We start from the raw sequence: 23,982 nt of genomic DNA on the forward strand, positions 1-23,982 counted from the left end.
ACCTTAAAAAATATTTTCTATATAATATCTGTGTAATAACAATAAGGAATAAATAATTCAAAATAAAGAATAATCAGGAAAAACATCTAACAAGACAAAATAGAACATTTTGGTTATATTAAATACATATTTTATTTTTCAGCAGATATCAAAGAACAGCTAGGTACTGTAACTCAAATTAGAGATGTATTTTGAATCATATAGTACATATATATAAAATTCTACTTTAATATACAAAGGCAACATGCTAGTTAAAATGAGTCCCCTTATAAAACACATAAAACAGAATCTTTTAGTACTTACTTCAACAGTCTGAAAAAAATATTCTACTCATATCCCAAGTGGAAGTTTTTATATGGACAGTAAATTACAATGTATGATCAATCATAAACCCAAGTCATGAGTTACTAATTTTAGAGCTCCTTCTCCCAAATTTAAAACATGCTACCAAAGATTTAAAATAGAAAGCAACAACAACAAGAAGCCAGGAACTGAGGATGTAGCTTGGTGATACGGCATTTGTTTAGCACAATCCAGGTTCTAATTTTACCGTATCCCCTTAAAAGCAAACCCTCAACTCAGGTGTCAGCATATTTCAGCACAGAATCACAGACAAGCAATTCTGACTTGTGGATCTGTAAACAATACTAGAAAGTATCAACACCTTTTAGTAGTAGACATTAGCTAGTCCTTCCTAATATTCCAAAATATTCCCTATAGAGGGTGTGTGTGTGTGTGTGTGTGTGTGTGTGTGTGTTTGCACTTGCCTGTGGATGTGTGGAAGTCAGTGTCAATTCCAGGTATCTTAGTCTATTTATTGCTCTGTATCCCCCTCCCCTGACTTTTTTTTTTTTTTTTTGAGACAAGGTCTCTCATCCAACCTGGAGCTCATTTGGTTATTTTGGCTATGACTGGATGGCACGCACTTGAGATCCACCTGTCTCTTATCTAATTTTCAATACCTCTGACCTGGAATTATAAACCAGAACCATTACACCAGGATTTTTATGTGGGTGCTGGAGATTTGAACTCAGGATATCAAACCTGTGAAGAAAGCACTTTACTTCACTGGGTTACCTCCCCAACCCCTTTTATAGCCTATTTAGACTGAAAGAATATAAGGAATAACATCTATAGAAAGAATGTAAAATACTTTTACTTTTATTTCTACCTAGCTCTTCCCAATTCATCAGCAAAAATCATGAAACTGAATGACATAGAAAACCAAAGCATTAGAATGGCAACTGGAATAAAGGTGCCTAATCAATATATGTTATGCTCAACCACATGCTTGGACAAAAGCATGAAAATGTCCACAGATACAATGATTTCAGGTAGTGATCAAAACAACCAGGCTGGAACAGTAATGCTGCTGGGAAGAAAATGAAGAAGGGGGATGGGGATGTAGCTGCAAGCCAATCTGCTGCCACACTGACTTTCTGCTGGCTCTTCACTCAGTCCATTGTTCCTTTTGAGTAAGCCTGGAGGAACCCACAGGAGGTGGGTCTGTTTGAAACAGAGGAAGGAAAAGGCAAGCTGTGAGTCTCCTCACAGTCCCAGGATTCTCACTACAAATTTAGTTCAACACATCAAGTAGTGTTGAACTAGCAGTGGGTTGTAAAATCAAAGGTCTGTACTGTCACAAGTATAGAAACAAAGCAAGGTGCTATCCAGAGAAAGTTAGGCACAGGAGACTGTGCTGTGCTAGATAAGAGATGTGGGGAAAGTCCTGCTTCCAGATTTATTAATTCCAGTCCCCACAGAGCTGGGCTGCACTTAGTTTCCTGCCCTTGCATGTGTGTGGAACCCTCTGTTGTGGTAACAAATTGTGCTAATTTTAATGATTTATTTTCTTTTAATAAAAGAACTTTTACTAGAATAGAAAAACAAACAAGACTTATGAAGATTGTTGGCCTCCACAATATAGAAAATCTGAAGCAGTGTTAAGGAATTTACACTTTATTACTTGGCAATAGTGAATCATGGAGACTTAAAAAAATCATGAACATTGACAGTTTTAAGAACATAATTATTATTCTCTAGACTCTATTCAAATACTTTTGTGTATATTAAAAATAGTTCTCATAATAATTGTATGAGTTAGGGATACAATATTATCCCTATTTTACTATATGATAAAACAATATGCTTTCATCATCAAACAGACTAATCTATAAATTCTTCTTTCTTGTCCAAAGAATGAGATATCATCACTTAAAAGAAAGAACTAGACAATTAAAAGAGCCTTAACACATGTACTAATACTTGTTTGAAATCCAGATCCTGTCCCAACTTTATCTCTTGCTAACATAACATCATAGAGAACTGCAGCTAACTTCCAGTGATTATTTTTCAAAGAGTTTTTCCACTTCCATCATTTTTGCAAATTTATCAGTATGAAGTTATTAATGATATCTTCACAGAATATTTACCATCTACAGCAGTGGTTCTCAATCTACCTAATGCTGCAACACTAATACAGTTCTTCATGTTATGGTGATTCCCAACCATAAAATTTATTTCATTGCTACTTTATATCTGCAATTTTGTTATAGTCACAAACCATCATGTAAATATCTGATATGCAGGATATCCACCCCATAGTGGCCTTGACCCACAGGTTAAGAATCTGTGGTCTATGGATTATATAGGTGTTGTCTTCATTCCTGATATTTTACAATCTGTTTTACTTCTTGGAGAGGTGTACTAAAATCTATTAATTATAGTGATCCATAGCTTTTAGTATGCAATTCTAGAACAAATTTGATTCACTGTCATTGAAATGTTGGTCTTTATTCTTTCTTTTCTTCTACTTGCAGTTACTATTTATGTGGTGGCTTGTTAATAAATTCTTTGACAACTAATTTTTATCACTTATTGTTATTCAAACATACACAAAACCTTACATAAGTGTATTTTTTAAAGCAAGTTTTTATATATTATATTTTCATTATCATTTTTCAAATATACTTCAATTTTGATCATGATTTCTTCTTTCTCCTATGAGATACTTAGAGGCCCTTCAAAATGTTACCCATAAAGGATCTTGCTGTTTTGTCATTATTGCGTCCAGCTTACTTCCACTGTGGTTAGAGAACCTACCTTACGTGATCCTTTGGAGGTCATTGAAATCAATTATGGCTCATCAAACAGTTAATGTTTGTATGAAAATTCTATTTTATAGCTAGCTCTTTTAAAATGTCCAGTTTCCTAATACTCATCTCTGCTCCTATTTTAACCCACTGTAATTACTTAGGAGTTTATTGTATTTATCGTCCATAGTTCTGTTTCTTTTGTAGGTTTTCTTGCTATCAGTCAATTTTTCTTTTCTTTTTGGGAACTATGAGATTTGAGACAGTTTTTCCATGTACCCCAAACTGGCCTTGAACTTAGGACCCTCTTTCTTCAGCTTCCTGAGTGTTGAGATTACAGGCATGTACCACCAACCTAGCTTGATGTTCTTTCTTGACATGCTTGATTTGATTGAGTAACAGATATTGTTAACAATAACTCACAGCACTGGGATGCTTCCTCGCCCCACAGTTGATTTTTCCCCTTAGAGGCATGTAGAAGAGCAACACTTTTAGGCCTTTTTTATTTTTGTTGATCTTTCTGAACTGTCTTTACCCTCAGTATGAAAACTTTCTGGCCTCAAATGAAAGTCTGGAGTGTTCACAGAACATCCTACCTTGTTTTTTCCAGAACTTTAACCTCTTATTTCTACAAAATAAAATGAAAACATTTAGCCTGCTGTTTTATCTGCTGCTTAATCCTAGTTCACAGACTAAGTGTTCCCCTCTCCCAGGATTCATAATATGACCCCATATTCCCCTCCTCTTCTCACTCTGGCATACAGAGCTGATAAGCAAACATGTTCTATGGCTTTACAGCCCTTTACCCTTGTAGCTGCAAGGTAAAAGACTATGGTTCTACCTAGTACATGTCCATTGGGATGTAGGTCAGGCCAGTCTAGAAAATATGGTCTGAAGCCTGCTCTTCCTCAAACCCTTTAAGTATCAGAACACCACCCTTCAGAATGCTCATTGTGGCTATCTCTCCTAGTGTAGCACCTCTTGGGATATGAAAGGCTCTTTCACTTCAAGGCCCTGTCATCCTGCCTATAGTCTGATGCTATCTCTTCCAGTGCTTTCTGATTTCATGGCTGCATGATGGCCCCTGTGGTCATAAAGCTCTCTCTTTAAATAAGGCACATTCTTAAGAGTAATTTTTGTATTGAAGTGTATGTTTGTTGTCTTCTCAGTTATTTTCTGCATTCTGAGGACAAGAAAGTTACATACTTATTATTCCGGCCTTGATTAAAGGGGTTTACGAAATTTGTTATACTCATGTCTCTTATTTTATATTTGAAAACTAGAAAGTTAGTTTTCCATTTTTAGGTTCTCAAATACTTTGCTACCAAGCTAAATTCTTTATAGATACATTTATCCATGTGATTTCTCTTGAAGAATTTCTCAAATAAGAATGGTCGACAGAAAGATATTAGAGGTGGATATCTCCTGGTCCTCAGTCCTGTCACTATGTACACATCACTGAGTCAAGACCAATATAAATGATCTATCCAATAATCTTTCATAGTGACTTAAACACAAATTTATTTCCCATCTCTATGATTCTGTGTGCTTACACTATGATTATGTATTTCTGCCTTAAATTTTGTTTTCTTCATTAAAATTTGGGGATTTCATCATCCAGTAAAAAAAAGAACTAGGCCAGATTTAGGAAGCAGTTCAAGTATAAAATCACTGACTTCTAAGAATGACTTACTCTGTGCAATACATATTGAAAATTTGTGAATATTTTCATTCAACTTTTATGACAGACTTACTAAACATTACTCTCTGTGTGCAGCAACTGCACACAGCATCCTGCTGTGATAGAGAAAGAAAGGCAATAAGCTCTGCATGCATACGACTAGGTGGGGTGGACTTTATGGAAAGTTGTACTAGTTTTCTATTGCTGTGCAGTAAATTGCAAATTTAGGTTTAAGAACACACTGACTCAGAACCTTTACTGTTCAGAAGTCTGGGTGGGCAACACCAGTATCTTTCTGTTTAGGGCCACACAAAATGCGGGCCACTGGGGGAAAATCTGCATCCAAGTTCATGGCAGCAGTCAAGTGATTCTCTTGCAGGTTGGCAACTGATGCACCCCTTTTTTGTCCTCAAAGTTATTGGCAGCATCCACTTTTACCTTGCAGAGGCTACAAGCATTTTCACATTTTGGCTCTCAATCTTATTCCAAACACTGGGGGAACCTAAGGTTTCACAAGATTTACATTTCTGAGTTTTTGATCTACCACCAGATAGGGCAAATCCTGTTTTTGTAAAATTCTCAGTTAAAGACCAACTGCCTTTGCTATTATTACATTTTCAAAGCCATTTACATATTTAACACTATTTATTTTGGCTTCAAGTTAAAACTATTAAAAATGTGAAAAAGTAATGCTCTATTTCAAAAGTTGTCTAACATCAACATTTAATATTTAGGAGACTACTTTTTTGGTTATTTTATTTATTTACATTTCAAATGTTATCCCCCTTCTCAGTTTTCCTCCACAAACCCTGTATCCCCTACCCCATCCCCTCTGTTCCTATGAGGGTTCTCCCCCCCACCCCCATTCTCCCCTCAGTGCTCTAGCATTCTCCTAAATTCACACCTTAACAAATTACAAGAAGGACTTTGGCGATGCCAGTATTATTATTTCTTCTACCAAATGAAAAATTGGGGCTCATTTTGGATTTTTTTCCCTCATATAAGCACATTTAGCTGACTCTGATTGGATCCCACATGGTTGGTTGGTTTTTCAACTCAGATATCATAAGACTTGAAGGAAAGTAACTCTGGAAAACTGATGTGTTTGAAAGATTTTGATTATCCTCATAGATCTTCTTTATGGAAATGACTGATTCTAAAATACATTTTTCTCATAACAAACTGAGAAGCCAAGGACTTAAATGCAGGTACTTTGCATATATACCAAGACCTCCAGTTCTGAGTTTTTAAGGGATTTCTGAGTGTGTGAATGTTGTGTCTCTGCATTTCCATGTGTTTCTTGTGCCTTTTTAATGTTTGTTTTGTCCTCCTTCAAATTGCTCATTTTGTTTTATCTTATTTTATTATTCTTCCTTAGATGCCTGTTTGTTTTCTAAGTGCAGACAGAAGGGTGTGGATCCGGATGGGAGGGGACGAGGTGAGGAACTGGGAGGACTAGGGGTGGGGAAAAACCATAATCAGAATGTATTATATGAAAAAAAATCTATTTACAATAAAAATGAGGGGGTAGAACAAAGGCTTTAGTATTTTAGTAGGAGCTATCAGAGTGTAATCCCAAGCAGGCAGCAAAAATACCTAAAGAAGATGAAAAAAAAAGTATGTGCCACAATTTTTTGCTTGTATAGACTTGTTTCATTTTTGAAACTTAGATAAAACTAATCTTTTAACCTAAAGAGACTGAGATATCATTCCTAAGTCATAAGGAAAGCATGGAAACAAAGCTGATACAAACTCAACTAAGGTGCAGTTTTAATTTTAAAATTCTAAAATAATGAACTAAGTCATGACTTGATCTTCAAACTGTAAATATTTATTTTTCTACTTATGACAGTCCAATGAAACTTAAAAACACTTTCTAAATTAAGGCTAACATATGTTTGCATCTCAGATCTTTTAAAAAGGATTTTTATTTTTAGTTTCAGTTTTATTTTTTTACAAATTTTAAAAATTATGGAGAACTCTCAGAGAGCTTTTAGGTAGATTACATCTATTAATATTTACTGTACCTAACGTTCTAACTTAGTAAGTAGGGAAAGTGCGATGGCTCAATGGGTTAGAGTTCCTGTCCTGCAAGCATGAGCCTAAGCCACATAAAGCTCAGCACGGTTGCGCAGGCCTGCAGTGCTGGCGTTCCAGGGAGGTAGAGTAGTTAGTCAGGTCAGAGATTCTTCAGCTAGTCAACCAGCAAGCTCAGCGGAACAGAAACTGTCCAGTTTAGGCAATATGGTAAAAAGTGATGAGAGCAGACACCCAATATGCATGCACAAATGTGCAAATCTATACATTTGAATGCAGCATGTGCCATACACATAGATACACAGTCACACACACACACACACACGCGCGCGCATACACCTTCATCAAATGATAATTTTAAAAAGTTAGATGCAATGTGGATAGGTAACTAAAACAATGAACTTTTAATAGATTATTGCATTAAATTCACAGGCTTATCTTAAACTTTGAATTAATCATAATGCCTGTATTGTGTAAGCCTATAAATTGGACATTTGGAAAATAAAAGTTAGGCAAGTCTTTCAAATACTGAATTATACAAAACAATTTAAAAATGTATTTCCTGATTATATAGATGCTATCAGAAAAGCTCTTATGAAGCTTAAAGCAGTAAACACAAGTTTTCCAAAAGTTTAATTTTTGCTTAGGAGCTTGATCACTAGCAACAATTATTGTCAGTTGTTTCATTGCGCCTATTCTTCAGGAAGAAAGGTTATTTCTTTTACGAAAATGTCTGCCAAATGTCTAAATCTAAAAAGAAATAATACTTTATTTGTGTGTGCGCGCGTGTGCGTGTGTGTGAGTGTGTGTGTGTGTGCGCGCGAGCGCGCATTAGAGAAAGAGAGCTCAGGTCCTCACGCTAATGTGGTAAGCCTTTAAATGAAGGGTGTTCTTTCTGTCTCTTTTCTCTTTTCTCTTTCTTTTCTCTATTCTCTTTTCTCTTTTCTCTTTTCTCTTTTCTCTTTTCTCCTCTCCTCCTCCTCCTCCTCCTCCTCCTCCTCCTCCTCCTCCTCCTCCTCCTCCTCCTTCTTCTCTCTCTCTCTCTCTCTCTCTCTCTCTCTCTCTCTCTCTCCCTCTCAATCCCAAATTACATTTTGTAACTTTGCAATAAAAATAGTAGCACACAAAAAGTGCTTAGGTCACCTCACAATACGGACAATTATACAAGTGTCTTTACTGAAGTAACCATAGCAATTCAATGTGCTACAAAGGTATTTTCTGATATAACTTAATATAAAATCTAGGCTGGCTGGAACTCACTTAGTCTCCCAAGTTGGCTTCAAACCCTCAGTCCTCCCTCTTGCCTCAGCCTCCCTAGTCTGAGAGTACAGGCATGCATAATCTTGCCCAGTCATTTTGTACATTTTCATACCCGGTTGCCTAGTCCATACCTAGTCAAAGATTAAACTGACTAGATTAAATGCCTCCAGTAGACATTCTAAATAAACTGCCTTTTTAATATAAACTACATGGTAGGAAAGTATTCAGTGGCTACTTGTGTCATTTGATGCCACTTCGTTCATTTGTGCAGACCGAGACACCACTGTTTGTGCATTAGTAGTGTAAATGTTAACACAGTGAAAAGAAAAGGAACAAACAGTGTGCTGGTTTGGAGATCACAGACCCTCAAAGAAAGTCCTTTGAAGACACCCCAGGATTCCTGGACTTCACCCTGTAAACCAGGCTGGCCTTGAAGTCAGAGATTCACCTGCCTCTGCTCCATGAGTACTGGGATTACAGTTGTGAACTCTCATGTCCAGCTTGATCAGGTATATTTCAAAGTGCTTCTTAAAAGGAAGATTGTAGTGAATAGGTTCTTATCTTTCTGCTATTCAAGATGCAACAGTATTAGAAAATAAGTACATACAATGATATAAAAATAAAAGAAAACACCTCTAAAGAATATCAACAACTTGGGTAATGTGCAAATTCCAACAACAACAACAACAACACAACAAAACTTTTTTCAATACAGAGTTCAAATATTTTCAGTTCAGATAAAATTGCTTCTAATTAGATTAGACATACTTCATAGTATCAAGTCTTACCTTAGCTCTGGAGGAACTGACATTTTCCATATTTTCAATACTACAGATACAGTTTTGTGAAACTTTCCGACAAGCCACTCTGATGTAATCCCAGAAGCTACGAGGGCTTTCATAGCCAAACCAGGTTACTTGACCTTCAGGAGATAAATTGTAACACAGGATAAATAAAACTAGTCTAGAAAATTCATAACACAAAAACAGTAAATTCTAAACAAAAATGGTAATACAGTGTACTAGTAAGGAAAGGACTTTATCAAAGTATTAAAAATCCTAAACTTAGTCCCATTCTAAATTCACTAGTGTTACTTTTGAATACCAATATTGACAATGTTGTCATACAGTCATTCTGTAATGACAATACAGTCATTCTAAATTATAGTTATTCACATAAAATGAAAAGGAACCAGACACTAAAAATATCTATTGTCTAATGTTTTTCACTAGAGCACAGGAAGCTTTTCCTGCACTTCCTGGACACAGGGTAGCACTGTTGTTGTTGAAATTTACACATTAACCTTACAAAGTTGCCATCTATTAGAGGTTTTAATAATATTTATTTCATTGTGTGTACTTTTTTTCTAATACTGTTTGTTGAATCATCACTGTTGCATCTTGAATAGCAGGAAAATATGAAGTTACTCACTACAATCTTCCTTCTAAGAAACACTTTAAAACACATCCTGTTCAAGCTAGACATTCATTTATGTGTGTGTAGTTTGATTCTGAAGCCTTTTTCTACTTTGAATAGAAAATACATCAAAACAAAACTTTTATTCCTCTCTATAAGGTTGTATTTCAAATCTTGAGATAGTTGATGTTTGACCCTATGAGCAAATAAAATCAATTAACATTCCACATTCACTGCAGATTTCCCACCCAACCTCTACCTATAGAACTCCCCTCTGTCATTCATCTGCTGTCATTTAGTCACTCACCTATGAAAACCCAGGCATATACCATCCTCCTTTTCTATGGTGGTTTTCTTTTCTTTGTTTATTTTTCATTTAACTATGTCCCCCTATATTTTCTCTTTTATTGAAAATGAATCTTTTTCTCATGTAATATATTCCTAATTAGGGTTTTCCCTCCCTCTCCTCTCAGTTCCTCTCCAACTTCCTTTCTGTCTTTCATTAGAAAACAAACCGGTTTCTAAGGGATAATTATAAAATAAAATATAATAAGATAAAACAAAAACTAACACACTGGAATAGGACTAAACAAACAAATGGAAGGAAAAGAGCTCAATAGAAGGGACAAGAAACTGAGACCCACTCGTTCATATACTTAGGAATTCCGTAAAAACACTAAACTGGAAGCTGTAAAATATACATAAAGGACCTGGTACAGACCCATGCAGGCCCTGTGCATGCTGCCTCAGTCTCCGTGAGCTCATATGTGATTTGATCATGTTGTTTTAATGGGATATTTTCTTAGTGTCCTTCCTCACCTCTGGTTCTTACAGTCTACTTTCTTTCCTACAAGGTTTCCTGAGCTTTGAGTGGAGAAATTGATTATATATCCCACTTAGGGCTGAGTATTCCAAATTTCTCCAGTTCTCTGCATAATGCCTGGCTGTGGGTCTCTGCATTTGTTCCTATCATCTGCAGGAGGAAGCTTCTCCAATGGTGGCTGAGCAAGGCAATGATCTATTTATCCTCATCTTTTACTTTTGGATAATTACATGTCTGTGCATGAAAAGACATTTCACTTGGTATGTCTCATGTCACTATTAGTAATTCTAAGTAGCACTCAGAGTGGCAGGTACATAGGAGCCTCGTGTGCTTCATATTTTTAAATGTATGTTCACTTTAAAAATTTAATTGAAATATAACTGCATTACTTCTCCACTTTACTTTCTCCCTCCAACTCCTTCTATGCCCCCATTCCTCAAACTGAGAGCTTCCTTTTCTTTTATTAGTTACACACACAAATATATATAAATATATAATATAAATACAACTCATTGAGTCTGTTTAGTGTTTTTGTGTGCTTATGAATATATATACTTAGTATTTTTAAGTGGAATATGAGAAACATCTTCTCACTTTGGTTACCTGGAAAGATTACTCTTACCCAGCAAAGTTCCTTAATCTTCCCATCGAAGCATTAGCTTTTACTTTTTAAATACATGCTTCTTTATTTGGATCTAGGTATTTGCTTGAGCAATTCCCTTCCATAGTGATGATTTTCTCCAGGTGTTTTCTTATAAATTGCTATTTGAAGTCCAATGTCTAAGATATTTGAGTAACTCTCAACCATGGCTATCAAACAGACGGCTTAAAAAGTAAACTCATTTCTAACTAGAAAATTCACACAGTTTCTCGGATTCTTCAGTTTGCATATCCTCAAATATTATTATATAGCATTTACAATGTTAGAAATAATAATTCAACCGTTACCACTGTGAGTTATGATAAATATAACAGCATAGTATGTACAACTAATAAAATCAGGATTACAAAAAGGAAACTTGGCCAGGCGGTGGTGGCGCACGCCTTTAATCCCAGCACTTGGGAGGCAGAGGCAGGCGGATTTCTGAGTTCGAGGCCAGCCTGGTCTACAGTGTGAGTTCCAGGACAGCCAAGGCTACACAGAGAAACCCTGTCTCAAAAAAAAAAAAAAAAAAACAAAAAACCAAACCAAAACAAAAAAAAAGGAAAATTTTTGTTGGTGGTGGTGGTGTTTTGACACAGAGTTTCTCTGTACAATAGTTCTATCTATCCTCAACTTGCTTTGTGGACCAGGGTGGTCTGGAACTCACAACTTGATTTTAAAATTTAGTGTAAGACCTCTTTATTAAAAAAACCATAAATTGAAAGTTTTGCACAACTCATGCAATGTATCAGGAAAGATTATGAGCTGATACAGCCTTTCCAGTAAGTCAGTTCCATGTTCCCATGCAGCTCAGTGACAGAAGACATCACCAGCATAATGGAGATAAGCCAGTCACTTGAGATCTTTGCAAATCCCTTTTAAAAGATTTTATTAAAAACAACAGCACATAGGTACTTTAAAAACATACCATTAAGTTTATAATTCTATATTGAATAGTCCAAATATGAAAGTGCATATAATCTTGAGAAAACAAACACTACTTTTATCTGGTAAATAAAACTAACCCAATTAAGATGAATGTAAGCCCTCCTCTAGCAATCAAACTGAGCTGGTTGAGTGTGGTCTGTCTGCTTTGTTGGCTGGGGCAAGTGTTCCCTTTTATTTTTACCTTCATTCTTTCCAAACTCATGCAACTCACAGTCTCTAACACGAGCAAGAGCCTAAATGAGCTTGCTCTCTTTTCATCTTGAAATCTGTAGAACTGATTAAGAAAACTTATGTTTGAACAATCTGGCTCAAAACCTTTTAACCTTAAAATAGATAGACACTTTTAAGTTTACCATTTCTTCAAATTATAAACAAACATGTTTTGAAAGAGCAGTTTTCTGTTTCTGCCTCAGCATGTTACAGTTGAGACAGTTTTTCCTGAACGTTGGAAACAGCATTTCATTAGCAACACATTCATCAGTTTAACAACACTGGCTAAAGTCCTACTCCATGGAACAGATTTTATTTGTTATAACTTCCAATTTTTTAAAAAACCTTTTTCCTCCCAGATGAACTTTTTAAAAGTAATCTTTTTCGTTTTTGAGATTATAATGCAGTTACATTATTCTCCCTGTCCCTTTTCTCCCTTTGGACCTCACCACAGGGCCACCTTCCTTGCTATCCTTCAAATTAACCTGCTCAGTCCATATAGTGTTTGATGACCACTTGGAAACTATTATAAATTTTGGCCAAATTGTTTAAAAAGCTCAAGTAGAGTTCTACAGGAAAACTCCAAGGCCAAATTTCTTAAATCATACTCAAAACAAAAGACATTTTCTTCTTTTATGAGCAAACATATGAAATCCCCCATAGGACACTGTCCCAAACATATGAAATCCCCCATAGGACATAATCCCAAACAACTAGATCCTTTATTAAAGCACACAACAAACACTCACAACAATATTTCATGAAAAATCAAAGGAAGGTTGACAGAGTGGTGCCACATCTATCTTACTTCAGATTATAAGAGTGTAACAAATATTAAAATTGGAAACATCTGAAACTACTACATCAAACTACAGCTATAAAATATACCCACAATAAAATGCAAACAAGAATAGAATGCTTGCTCTTAAAATAATGTCAATTATAATTGTTTAAGCCATTCTTATATTACCTCTATCCTGAAAAAAATATTTTCTATGTTATTATTTGTAGAACCAAAAACTTACTAACATATTAACAATTTTCATGAGATACCATTAAAGGAAAATAACCTATAACATAACTATACTTATGCCAAAAGCTTAATCAATCTATCATATAAAGTGTTGAAACCTCCGGAGTCTATTTAAGACTCAGTTTATGACACGGTTAGTACACTAGCTATTAATGGTTACTATTTTCATTATTTTCACTTCATTATAAGAAGTCATGGAAAAATGTTTGATTTGAAATATATATTTACTTGAAGCTATTGTTTTACTCATAATTAAACCACCTTACTCTAGACTGAGAAAAAGTGACCAGGGGCATAAAGACCAAACAAGAATCCATTGGATTCCATGTTTTAACAATATTTTTAAGGATGGAAAAAGAGAGGTTCAGAGACTGCCACAACCAAGCATTTTCCTTCTAGCCTCTTGGGTCTGACCAATGGAGGAGAATCAGTTACTTGGTTTTCCTGTTGGTTTTGAATTCTCACTGATAGCCTCCAGAAAGAAGGGGTAGAGAGAACATAAGGAAATACACTCTCTGGGACTTTCTCACATAATATTAAAATCTTTAGTATAACTGCTCTCCTCCTGTAAATAATGAAAACAAGTGTTGCCACAATCTCTGTGAGTTCATATGTATATCAGTCCTGTTGTATGTGAAACATGTTGTTCCACTAGAATCATCCATCACCTTTGGCTCTTATTATCATTCTGTTTCCTCTTCTGCAAGATCCCTACACCTAGAGAGGAGGGGTTTGATGAAGATATCTCATTTAGAACTGGTTATTCCAAAGTCTCTCACTCTCTGCTCATTGTTCAATTGTGGGTCTCTGTGTTAACTCCCAGCTACTGACAAAAGAAGCTTCTCTGATGAGGGTTGAACAAGGATCTATGGATATAACTGTATTGCATTAGGAGTCATTTAACAGTATTGGGTTTCTCTTAGTGTCATAGCCTATCTAGTCTCAGGTTCTTGACCACATTAGCAATGACAATCCATCTTGTGGAGTAAGCCTCAAATCTATTCAAAGAGAGGTTTGTTACTTCCATAACATCTGTGCCAGTATTGTGTCGTTTCCTGTTAAAGGCCATATGGATTATATGTGGCTTCTACTGATGATTACTTTTCTACTCTCATAGTATACAGCGTACCTTCCAGCACCATGAATATTAGCAGGGGTGAAGCTTCTAGTAAGACACAGCCGGACTTCTCTGTGTTTGATTACATAAACAGCTGCTATCTTCAGCAGTAGGGTCTTAACATTGTTATGAAGAACAACTAGTAGCCTTGGCAATATCCTGTGGCATTTGCAGGGTTCAGTTGGATTTTGCCAATGATTCAACACAATTAATCAATTTTTGGCACTTGAGGTTTCCTTGTTGGCATAAGATGTCTAGTTGGGGTCATTGTCTTCCCATTATATGGTGACTTCATTTAGATGCCATCTCTGTCTCTCTGTCTCTCTCTCTCTCTCTCTCTCTCTCTCTCTCTCTCTCTCTCTCTCTCTCTCTCTATCTATCTATCTCTATCTCATTTATATCTATATGGAAGCTTCTACAGTGGTAAGTTTCTACATGTTTTTTTTCAAATAACCTTTATTGTTAGTTGTCCCTCCTCATATCCCTCCTTTACTCTGCTCTCCTGTCTTCCTCTGTATTTAATCCTACAATTATAGTGCCTCCTTCTCTCAATAAGACTATATTCTATTTTCCCTTTCCTTCCCTAGGTCCCTTACTAGGTACACGGTTTGTGGTTATTCAGATCCTTGCACACGTATATATAGGAAGCTTAAAAGTTAATGTCCACATATAGGATGAAATATACAGTATTTGTCTTTTGGGTCTGTTAGCTCAGTCAGCATGATTATTTTCTAGATCCATCCATCTACCTGAGAATATCATAGCTTCATTTTTCCTAACATCTATCTAATATTCCATTGTGTAAACATACCTCATTTTTATTACTTATTCATCAGTTGATGAACATTAAAGCTATTTTCAATTTTGGGCTATTATAAATAGTGCAGCAATGAACATAGATTAATAAACATCTCTGTAAAGGGGGATAGAGTCCATTGGGTATATGCCAAGAAGTGAGAATTTTATCTTTAGGTAAATCAATTCCCACCTTCCTGAGGTAGTATCACACTGATTTACATCATGGCTATATAAGTTTGCATTCCCTATGTTTTCTCTAGCTTATACTCTCATTTGTTTTATTGATCTGATATAAGATCAATATAAGATCTTATATTGACTGATATAAGATGAAATCACAAAGTATTTTTAATCTGCACGTCCTTGATGAGTAAGGATGTTGAACACTTCTTTAACTGTTTCTCAGTCATTTGTGTTTCGTCTTTTGAGGATTTTGCTTCTATAACCTGTTTTTAAATTGGATAAAATGTGTTTTCTTGTTGTTCAACTTTTCTAATTGTTTATATATGTTAAATACTAACCACACATCATATATTTATATAATTGGTAATGATTTTTTAATACCCTGTAGGCTGTTACTTTGTTCATGATAGTGTCCTTTGACATAAAAAACTTTTCAGGTTTGTGAGGTCCGATTCATTTTAATGCCTATGCTATCAGTGTCTCATTCAAGAAGTCCTCTCCTGTGTCAGTGAGTTCAAGCCTATTTTCCACATTCTCTTCTATTAGATTCAGAATATCTGGTCTTCTGTTCCTGTTCTTCATCCATCTGGAGTTTTGTTCAGTGTGATAAATATGGATAGATTTGCAGTTTTCCACGTGCAACCATTCAGATTGACCAGCACAATTTGTTGAATTTGGTGGCTTTTCTCCAGTATGTATTTTTGGCTTTACAAAAATCAGGTTTCTGTAGATTAAATAGACTCCCATCTTGATCTTCAATTCAATTCCACTGGTCAACATGTCTGTTTTTATGCCAATAACATGCTCTTTTATTACTATAGCTCTGTAATACAACCTGAAATAATAAATAGAGGGATTGCTACATCTTCTGGTATCTTCAATTTCTTTCTTCAGTATCTTAAAAGTTTTACTATGCAAATATTTCACTTGCTTGGTTAGAGTTATTCCAAGATTGTTTGTCGCTATTGTTAATGGTAATATTTCCCTGACTTTTTTCTCAATATGTTTGTCGTGTGTGTGTGTATGTGTTTGTGTCTGTGTACAAAAACTACTATTTTCATATCTTGATATTTTGTTGAAAATTTTTATCAATTGTAGAAGTATCCTGATGAAGTATTTAAGAGCTTTTATGTATAAAATCTTATCAATTGCAAATAAAGATACTTCGAGTTCTTCATTTCCTATTTGTACCCCCTTGATTTTTTCAGTAGTCATACTGTGCTAGCTAAGCCTTCCAATATTATATTGAATAGGTATGGATAGAATGAACATCCTAATTTCAGTTGAAATGCTTTGTGTTTCTCACTGCTTAAGTTGTTGCTGGCTGTGGGCTTGATCTAAATTGCCTTCATTATGTTGAGGTCCTTTGTATCCCTAGTCTGTCCAAAAATTTTATCATAAAGAGGTGTTGGATTTTGTAAAAGGCCTTTTCTGCATCTAATGAGATGATCATGTGTGTTTTGCCTTTCAGCTTGTTTATATGGTGGATTACATTGACTAACTCATATATGTTGAACAATTCCTGCATCTCTAGGGTGAAGCCAACTTGATCATCGTGGATGATCTTTTTGATGGCTTCTTGGATTTGGTTTGCAATATTTTATTGATTATCATATGTTGTGTGGAATTTCTTTTTTGGTCCTGTCTATTTGGTGTTCTGTATGCTTCTACCTTGAATGGCACTTTGTTTGTTTTGTTTATTTATTTTTTTGTTTTTTAAGACAAGATTTCTGTGTGTAGCTTTGGCTTGTCCTGGAATTCGCTCTGTAGACCAGGTTAGCCTTGAACTCAAGAGATCCACCTGCCTCTGCCTCCTGGATACTGCAATTAAAGGCATGCACTACAACTGTCCAGCTTGATGGGCATCTTTGGATTCAGGCAATTTTATACTGTAATTTTGTTAAAAGTATTTTCTGTGCCTTTGACTTGTGTTTCTTCTTCCTCTTCTATTTCTATTATTGTTGGTTTGGTCTTTTCATAATATCCCAGAATTCCTGGATGTTTTGGGTCTGGGTTTTCGATATTCAACATCTCTGATGGAGCTATCTATATCTACCTTGTCTTTAAGACCTACAATTCTTTCTTCCATGTCTTTTAGCCTGTTGATGAGGCTTAACCCTGAGGTTTTTTTGGTTTGGCATCCTAAATTTTTAATTTTCAGTTTTATTTCAGTTTGGGTTTTCTTTAGTGTTTCTGTTTCTTTGTTTAAATGTCTTGAAGTGTTTTCATTATTTTATTTAACTGTGTTTTATTAGTCTTCATTAAGACATTTATTCATGTCCTCTTTAATGTACTTAAACAAATTCATAATTGCTATTTTGAGATCTTTATCTTGAGCTTTAACTAATTTGTTTTTGCAGTGCCTATTGCAATAAGATTGTTGGCTTCTAGAGGAGGCATATTATCTTCAGTGTTCATGTGCTAGGATCTAGGCATCTGGGGTTATGATGGTTGAAGTGTTCTTGGTAGATTTCCTTTCACCTTTAGTGGGAAAGTGTTTTGTTCTTTGGTTGCTAATAATCACTCTTAACCCAGGCAAATGTTCTGGCTATGGAATCCTTAGTGGAGAATGCTTCTATAGGTTGGCAAGTGTTACAAAGCAATGAAGTTGTGCTTAAAAAGAATGGCTGGAAGGGATGGCAGGAAAGAACTAGGGCGCACCTGAGTCCATACAGAAACCAAGTTCCTAGGGAATGAAGGAGAGCTGTAAAGAGGGGCTCTTTCCAGCAGGCTGCAGAAGGGTGAGGAAGAACTCTGGAGAGATCAGAGTAAGGACAGCAAGGATAGTAAAAGTCACCCAACTTGTCCCTAGCTAGTGTGGCCACTGGGTATCTCCGATAGAAACTATTTCTAAGGGTCATCAGGTGTCACAAAGGAATGGATATGGGATAGAAGGAACAGCTGAGACAGGTGGCAGAAAAGAGCCAAGAGAACCTGGTTATGCACCAAGAGGCAGGGTGCCCTGGGAATGGCAGCTGTGTGAGAGCTCACACTGCAATTTGACTAAAAAGAAAGCAATGCTTTTCTATGCGGGCATTTCATAGGGTGTGATACTAAAACATATTATATACAACTTTTCTCAACTTTTAGAAGGCTGCTTTAAAACGCTATTTATAAGTTGGATGTGATGAGTCATATCTAGTCATAGTATACAAAGGGCTGAAGCAGAGGCATTGTGAGTTTGATAAAAGCTATTTAGCAAATTCAAGGTTAGCATGGGCTATGGAGAAGAATCCTGTCTTCAAAAAACCAATCAACCAACTAACCAACCAACCAACCAACCAACCAACTAACTAACCAGACAAAGCAAGTCAGCACAGTGAAGCATGTCTTTAATCCCAGCACTCTCTAGGCAGGTGCAGGCAGACCTCTGTGAGTTTGAGGTCAGCCTGGCTTACACAGTTAGTGTCTGGCTAGCCAGGAATACATAGTGAGACACTGTGTTAAAAATATAAAGCAAAATAAAATATAGTTATTACACACACACACATACAAAAAAATCAAAGAAGATATTATTTATAAGTAGATTGTTGTGAAGACTAGCGTTTGTGGACCCAACAATTTAAAAATCGGGAATACATAAATTATTCAAATATTCTTAAAGTTTTAAATCAAATTTTCTTTAAAACAAATAAATACTTAATTTTAATAAAGAGATTAGACTGTATAAACAATGACCACTAGATAAATAAATATATAAAGTAATGCATAAATAAATGTATAAATAAATGCATAAACTATTAGTGAACAGAAATGAATACTTCTCATAGAGTTAAAGCATTTAAATTTATGAATAAGAATATGATCAAAACAATTCTAAATTATATCAAATATAATGGAAGATACAGTCATTTCAGGTTTATGTAAGACATGAAAAAGTAAGAGTATAGTATATATGCAAATACAGCAAACTTTCCAAACTAGTTGTTCTGCTTGGAGTACTATGGTATCAGAGCGGTTACAGCTCACATCAGCAACTTAGCACTAGTCCTCCGACAGAGGTCTTGCAGTTAATTTCTATTTTTAATGGGGAATGGGTAAAATTAGCCCAAATTTGCCAACAATTTAAGAAAAACGCCTCACTAAAATTTTAAAAAATCAGGATAATATAGAATTGAGATTATGACAGCCTCCAAATATGAAATCTAGTAAACTTTATCATCTCTGTTTTAGAAAGTAAGAAACGTTTATTATAAGAAGAATGTTAGAACAATAAAGTAACCAAAACTGTTACTAATAAAATTTATAGGCATATCAAATATGACTTTTTAATGATTATAAAACCTCAAATTACTTTATGCAAGTAATTTACAAGTTAAGCTGGAAATGTACAGTTTCTCTGGTGAAAAATCAAAAGACTACAAATAAATGTTAACATGAAGTTCTACTGGATACCATCAATTAATGATAATGCCCCCTAAGTTGGATTATGTGGCAGAATATATCTATACTTTGAATTCTGTGATTTGTTGGGGTTTTCAAAGTGCTGTTTCTATAAAATAAACTTGAAAGTCTCCAGAGTTTTAAGATTTAAAACATTTTAAAAACCTCTGCAAATAGGTAAATTTCAAATTTGCAGATTAAAATGACTCCTTGATCTAGATGTAAAATATGAAGGCCATTTATCTCTATTTCTCAACAAATATAAATATTCCTGTGCTTTCTTTATTCTTCAGAAGTTATTTAAACATGATATTCAGCTTTAAAAATCTACTGAAACGTTCTTTTATTTCCAAACACATAACTTAAAAGGATATTTCTCTGAGTGGCCTTGTCCATTGTCTAAAAACTAAGTCCTGGCAATTGGAACAGTTTCTTATCTCTGGTATCGTGTTTTTGCATGGGTCTATGGGCTCTTACTGGATAACTTCTGCTCATGTTACCACAGAAACAATTCAAGTCTCATTTATGTGCAAACCAGGAATCAAAAGTTGGAAAGCCTTCAGAAACAAACAAAGAAAACTCAAAAGCCAAATGGACAGGTTTATCTTTACTTATTGTTTCTAAGAGTGTTTATACTCACTTCAAAAGATTGCCTCCTAGGGAGGTGACTATTTACCATCTAAGTCAGGAAGCACTTTGAGGTTGAAGCCAAGGCTTAGGTATCAGAGCAGTTCAGTTGGATTACCGAAATTATGTAGTGTCAAAGCACAGACATTCTAGCTCTTTTTATGTCCGAAATCAAATGGTATTGAGGGCAGGAGGAATAGAGATCATTGCTTCTGCAGTAAATGTTCAATTTTCCAACAAATTTTCACTGAGTATCTATCACCTCTCTGTAACAGATATTTAGACTACACCAACAGAGAGACAAATCTATTTGTCCTGAAAAAGGACAATAAATAATAATGAATAAATCATACAATATATTAGATAGACAAAAATAATACAGAGAAAAAGATGTCAGGAGTGTATGGGGATGGTAAGAGATGGGGAGATGATTCACACCTTTAAATATTGTGAATGGTAGGCCTCGCTGAGCAGTTTCCTAGTAAATTTTGGAGTTGACCATTCTCATATTAGGAGAAGTGGTCCCTACACAAGAAAAGCCAGGCAATGATGTCTATGATGAGATGTACCTGGTACAATCAGAAAGATGAAGGATGGTGGGGTACCCTAAGGACAAAAGAAGGTTGTTAGATATACACAGAACAACTGAGAAAACATTTGGGATCAATTCAAAACCTCCACTGAATGTGAGTAATTAAATCCAATATTTGTAAGAATAATGAGCAGATTGATTCAGAAGAAATGACATGTCACATCTTGCTTTTTTCCTTTAATATATGGTGTACTGGCACTACTTTATAACTCTTTAGAATGCTGCAGAACTTTTCTACTGTAACTATTTTCTATAATCTTTAATAAATTCAACCACCAAACCACCCATTGAACCTTATAGGATTATTTCTGACTGCTTTACTAAAATATATATATATATATATATATATATATATATATATATATAGTTTTCCTACTTGCTAACTCAATAATGAACGAAGTTACAAATGACGTTTAAAAAATTAGGCTGCATTTTCCTGTAAGACACTGTTATGCTTCTTTTCCATGTGAAACTTTCCCCCAAACCAAGCAGAGTTAACTCCTTTGCATTACGTCACAATTAATAATACTTCTAAACAACATTACTAAATTACTTTCTTTATACCTTTTGAATCCAGGTGTCAAAAATAGCATGCCTTATTAATCCTTGTAATCTAAACAATATCTAAATCAGTTACTGAATAACAAGAATAAATGGAATAAAAAATATTGTATGAATGTGTGTACGACATTGGCAGAAGGATTTAAAATGGAAAGAAAACCCAGAGAGTTCATACAAAGTAACAAAGTGAAGGCATCTGCTTCAGAGAAAGAACTGAGACTTCAAGCTATGACTCATTTCCAAAGAGGATGAAACAAGTAACATTTAGCCAGGAAAAACATGGAGAGGTAACAGCAAAGAATGGGACTTAATCTACTGCAGTCTGTGACAAACTAGTCAGCCTTCTGGGGGTCAAGGAGTTTTAATTTCACATATTATAATGAAAGCACAGGATCTTCCCAATGAGGGAATTATAAACTTTTTTTTAAAATTAATTGTTCCTAGACGTTTGTATCTAATTTGGGAACACAGGAGACACATACTAGAAACAAAAGACTCATACTAATTCCACCACCAAACCCTCTGGCATGCTGATGCTATGTTATCGACCTACCAACCTGTAACCACTACTAACCACTGATCTAGTCTTGGACAATGGAGTTTAGTACTTTGCAAAATGTCATGTAAGTGGATCATATACTATTTAAGTTTTCATAATTTTGCTGCACATATTTATCATAATTCATTTGACATTAATACATGTTGTAAGTAAAAATATATTTTCTATTATAGAGTTTTTTCATTGTATATGGTTGCTAGCCATTTATCATGCGAAAGGTATTTGAGTTGCCTTTACAAGTATAAATAAAGCTGCTCTAGATTTTGTATAAACATAGGTTTTCATGTCTCTTGAGTAAACCCCCAGGATTTTAGGGAAGTAAAAGTTTATTTATGTTTTTAAAAAAATTCACAAATTTTCCTAAAGAGGCTATATAGTATTTTATACCACCAACAATGCATGGCAGTTCTAGCTTCTCTTCAAGTCTCTCAGAATTTGGTAAGTAACAGATAACATGAGCACAAAGATATTTTCTTGACATATTTATCCGATTGCTTTTGGATATACATCCAACAGTGGGATTACTGCATCATAAATCTATTGTTAATTTTTTAGGACTCTCACAGTGTTTTCTGTAATAGCTATACTAACCTATGTTCTCACCCATGTAGTGAATGCATTCATTTTTCGATACACCTTTGCCAGTACTTGTTACAGTTGACTGGTGGGACTAAGACAGCTATCTACCTGGGAGTGAGAAGAAGAGAAAGCCTCTTATAATAGAAATCTTCTAGTAGTTATTAAGCTCACATTCAAAAGTTTAACAGAAAAAGTCAAAGTATAATGAGATATTTTGTTTTAGAATACATAAGAATTTTCTTTTTAATTTGTAAAATTATATTTAGTTTGTTCACATAGTGTGGGGGGTGTGGGTGCAGCGCAAGCACAAGCACATGTGGGTGTCATAACACATGTGTAGAGGTCAAAGGACAACTTGTGGAAGTAGATTCTCTCCTTTTACCATGTGAATGACTGGAATCAAATTTCAGTAGTCATGCTTGGTTGCAAACACCTTTGCCCCCTGAGCCATCTTGTTGGCCTCATAAAAATTAGAATTTTCTAACTACTTGAACTATCCAAAAATTTGATGAGCTGCCTACCTAGTTCCCCAGAGATCAGATGGTTTTAAAAAAAAAAAAAGGGGTGTAAATTTTCCAATTAGAAATACTAGTGAGTGGGCTGGGTGTGGTGGTGCACACCTTTAAATCCCAGCGATTGGAAGGCAGGAGATTGATCTCTGTGAGTTGGAAGTCTAGCTTGGTTAATAAAGTGAGTTCCAGGACAGTAGGCCTATATAGAGAGTGTCTGTCTTCCCCTCCCCCTAAGAGTAAGACAAACAAACAGTAAGAAAGAAAGGGAAAGGAAAGGAGAAAAGACAAGGAGAAAAGAAAAAGATAGAAAAGAAAATACTGAGAGTGCTTTGTCATTACCCTAGAATAGACTAATGACAAATAGAATAGACTTGTACTTCTCAACCTATGATCCCTTGTCCTGACTACAGCAGTGCACAGGAATGCACAGTAAGGATGCAGTTATTGCTAAGAAGGCTAAAAGCTTGACTTCATCATAACACTTATATGTGCAGCTTCTGCAGTGGCTTTAATAGAAGACAAAGCCAGATGAAGAAGTGTCTTACTATAAAGCTCAGGCTGGCCTCAATCTCACAGTGCTCTTGTCTCAGCCCCTAAAGGTCTGGGATTACACATGGGAGCTATTGGGTCAATTTACACTTTAAAATGACTACAGTTTAAATGGTACTGAACTGAAGAAACAGAACTCAGGCCTTACTATTTTTAATATTTTCTGTTGAATTCTTTCTTCTCAAGTATATTCTAGAAAAAAGTAAGGCTATCATTTGATCAAGGGATTAATGAAAATAAGATTAATGTCAGATTTTAAAAGCGTCTACTTCTCTAATTATGAATGAGTCTTTTAAAATAAATGAAAAGTAGATAATTTTGTTAGCTCGTCACTTTAACTGTGTCACAGCTTACACTATGTCTGAAGGTGATATTTATC

At 35.2% G+C, this 23,982-nt stretch overlaps 2 protein-coding genes across 5 annotated transcripts in view; one reads left to right on the forward strand and one right to left on the reverse strand.

Moving 5' to 3' along the window:
* Positions 1-23,982, reverse strand: part of Rundc3b (RUN domain containing 3B) — a 117,287-nt gene that overhangs the window by 71,024 nt on the left and 22,281 nt on the right. For all 3 annotated transcript variants that reach the window (XM_076913108.1, XM_034519163.2, XM_034519165.2), the window contains exon 3: positions 8,859-8,992. In XM_076913108.1, the coding sequence (XP_076769223.1) occupies positions 8,859-8,992 (134 nt within the window). The remainder of the gene's footprint in view (positions 1-8,858; positions 8,993-23,982) is intronic.
* Abcb1 (ATP binding cassette subfamily B member 1) overlaps positions 1-23,982 on the forward strand; it is a 159,857-nt gene that overhangs the window by 2,337 nt on the left and 133,538 nt on the right. The window lies entirely within an intron of this gene.

This window comes from Arvicanthis niloticus, chromosome 15 (genome assembly GCF_011762505.2).
Source record: "Arvicanthis niloticus isolate mArvNil1 chromosome 15, mArvNil1.pat.X, whole genome shotgun sequence".
NCBI lineage: Eukaryota > Metazoa > Chordata > Mammalia > Rodentia > Muridae > Arvicanthis > Arvicanthis niloticus.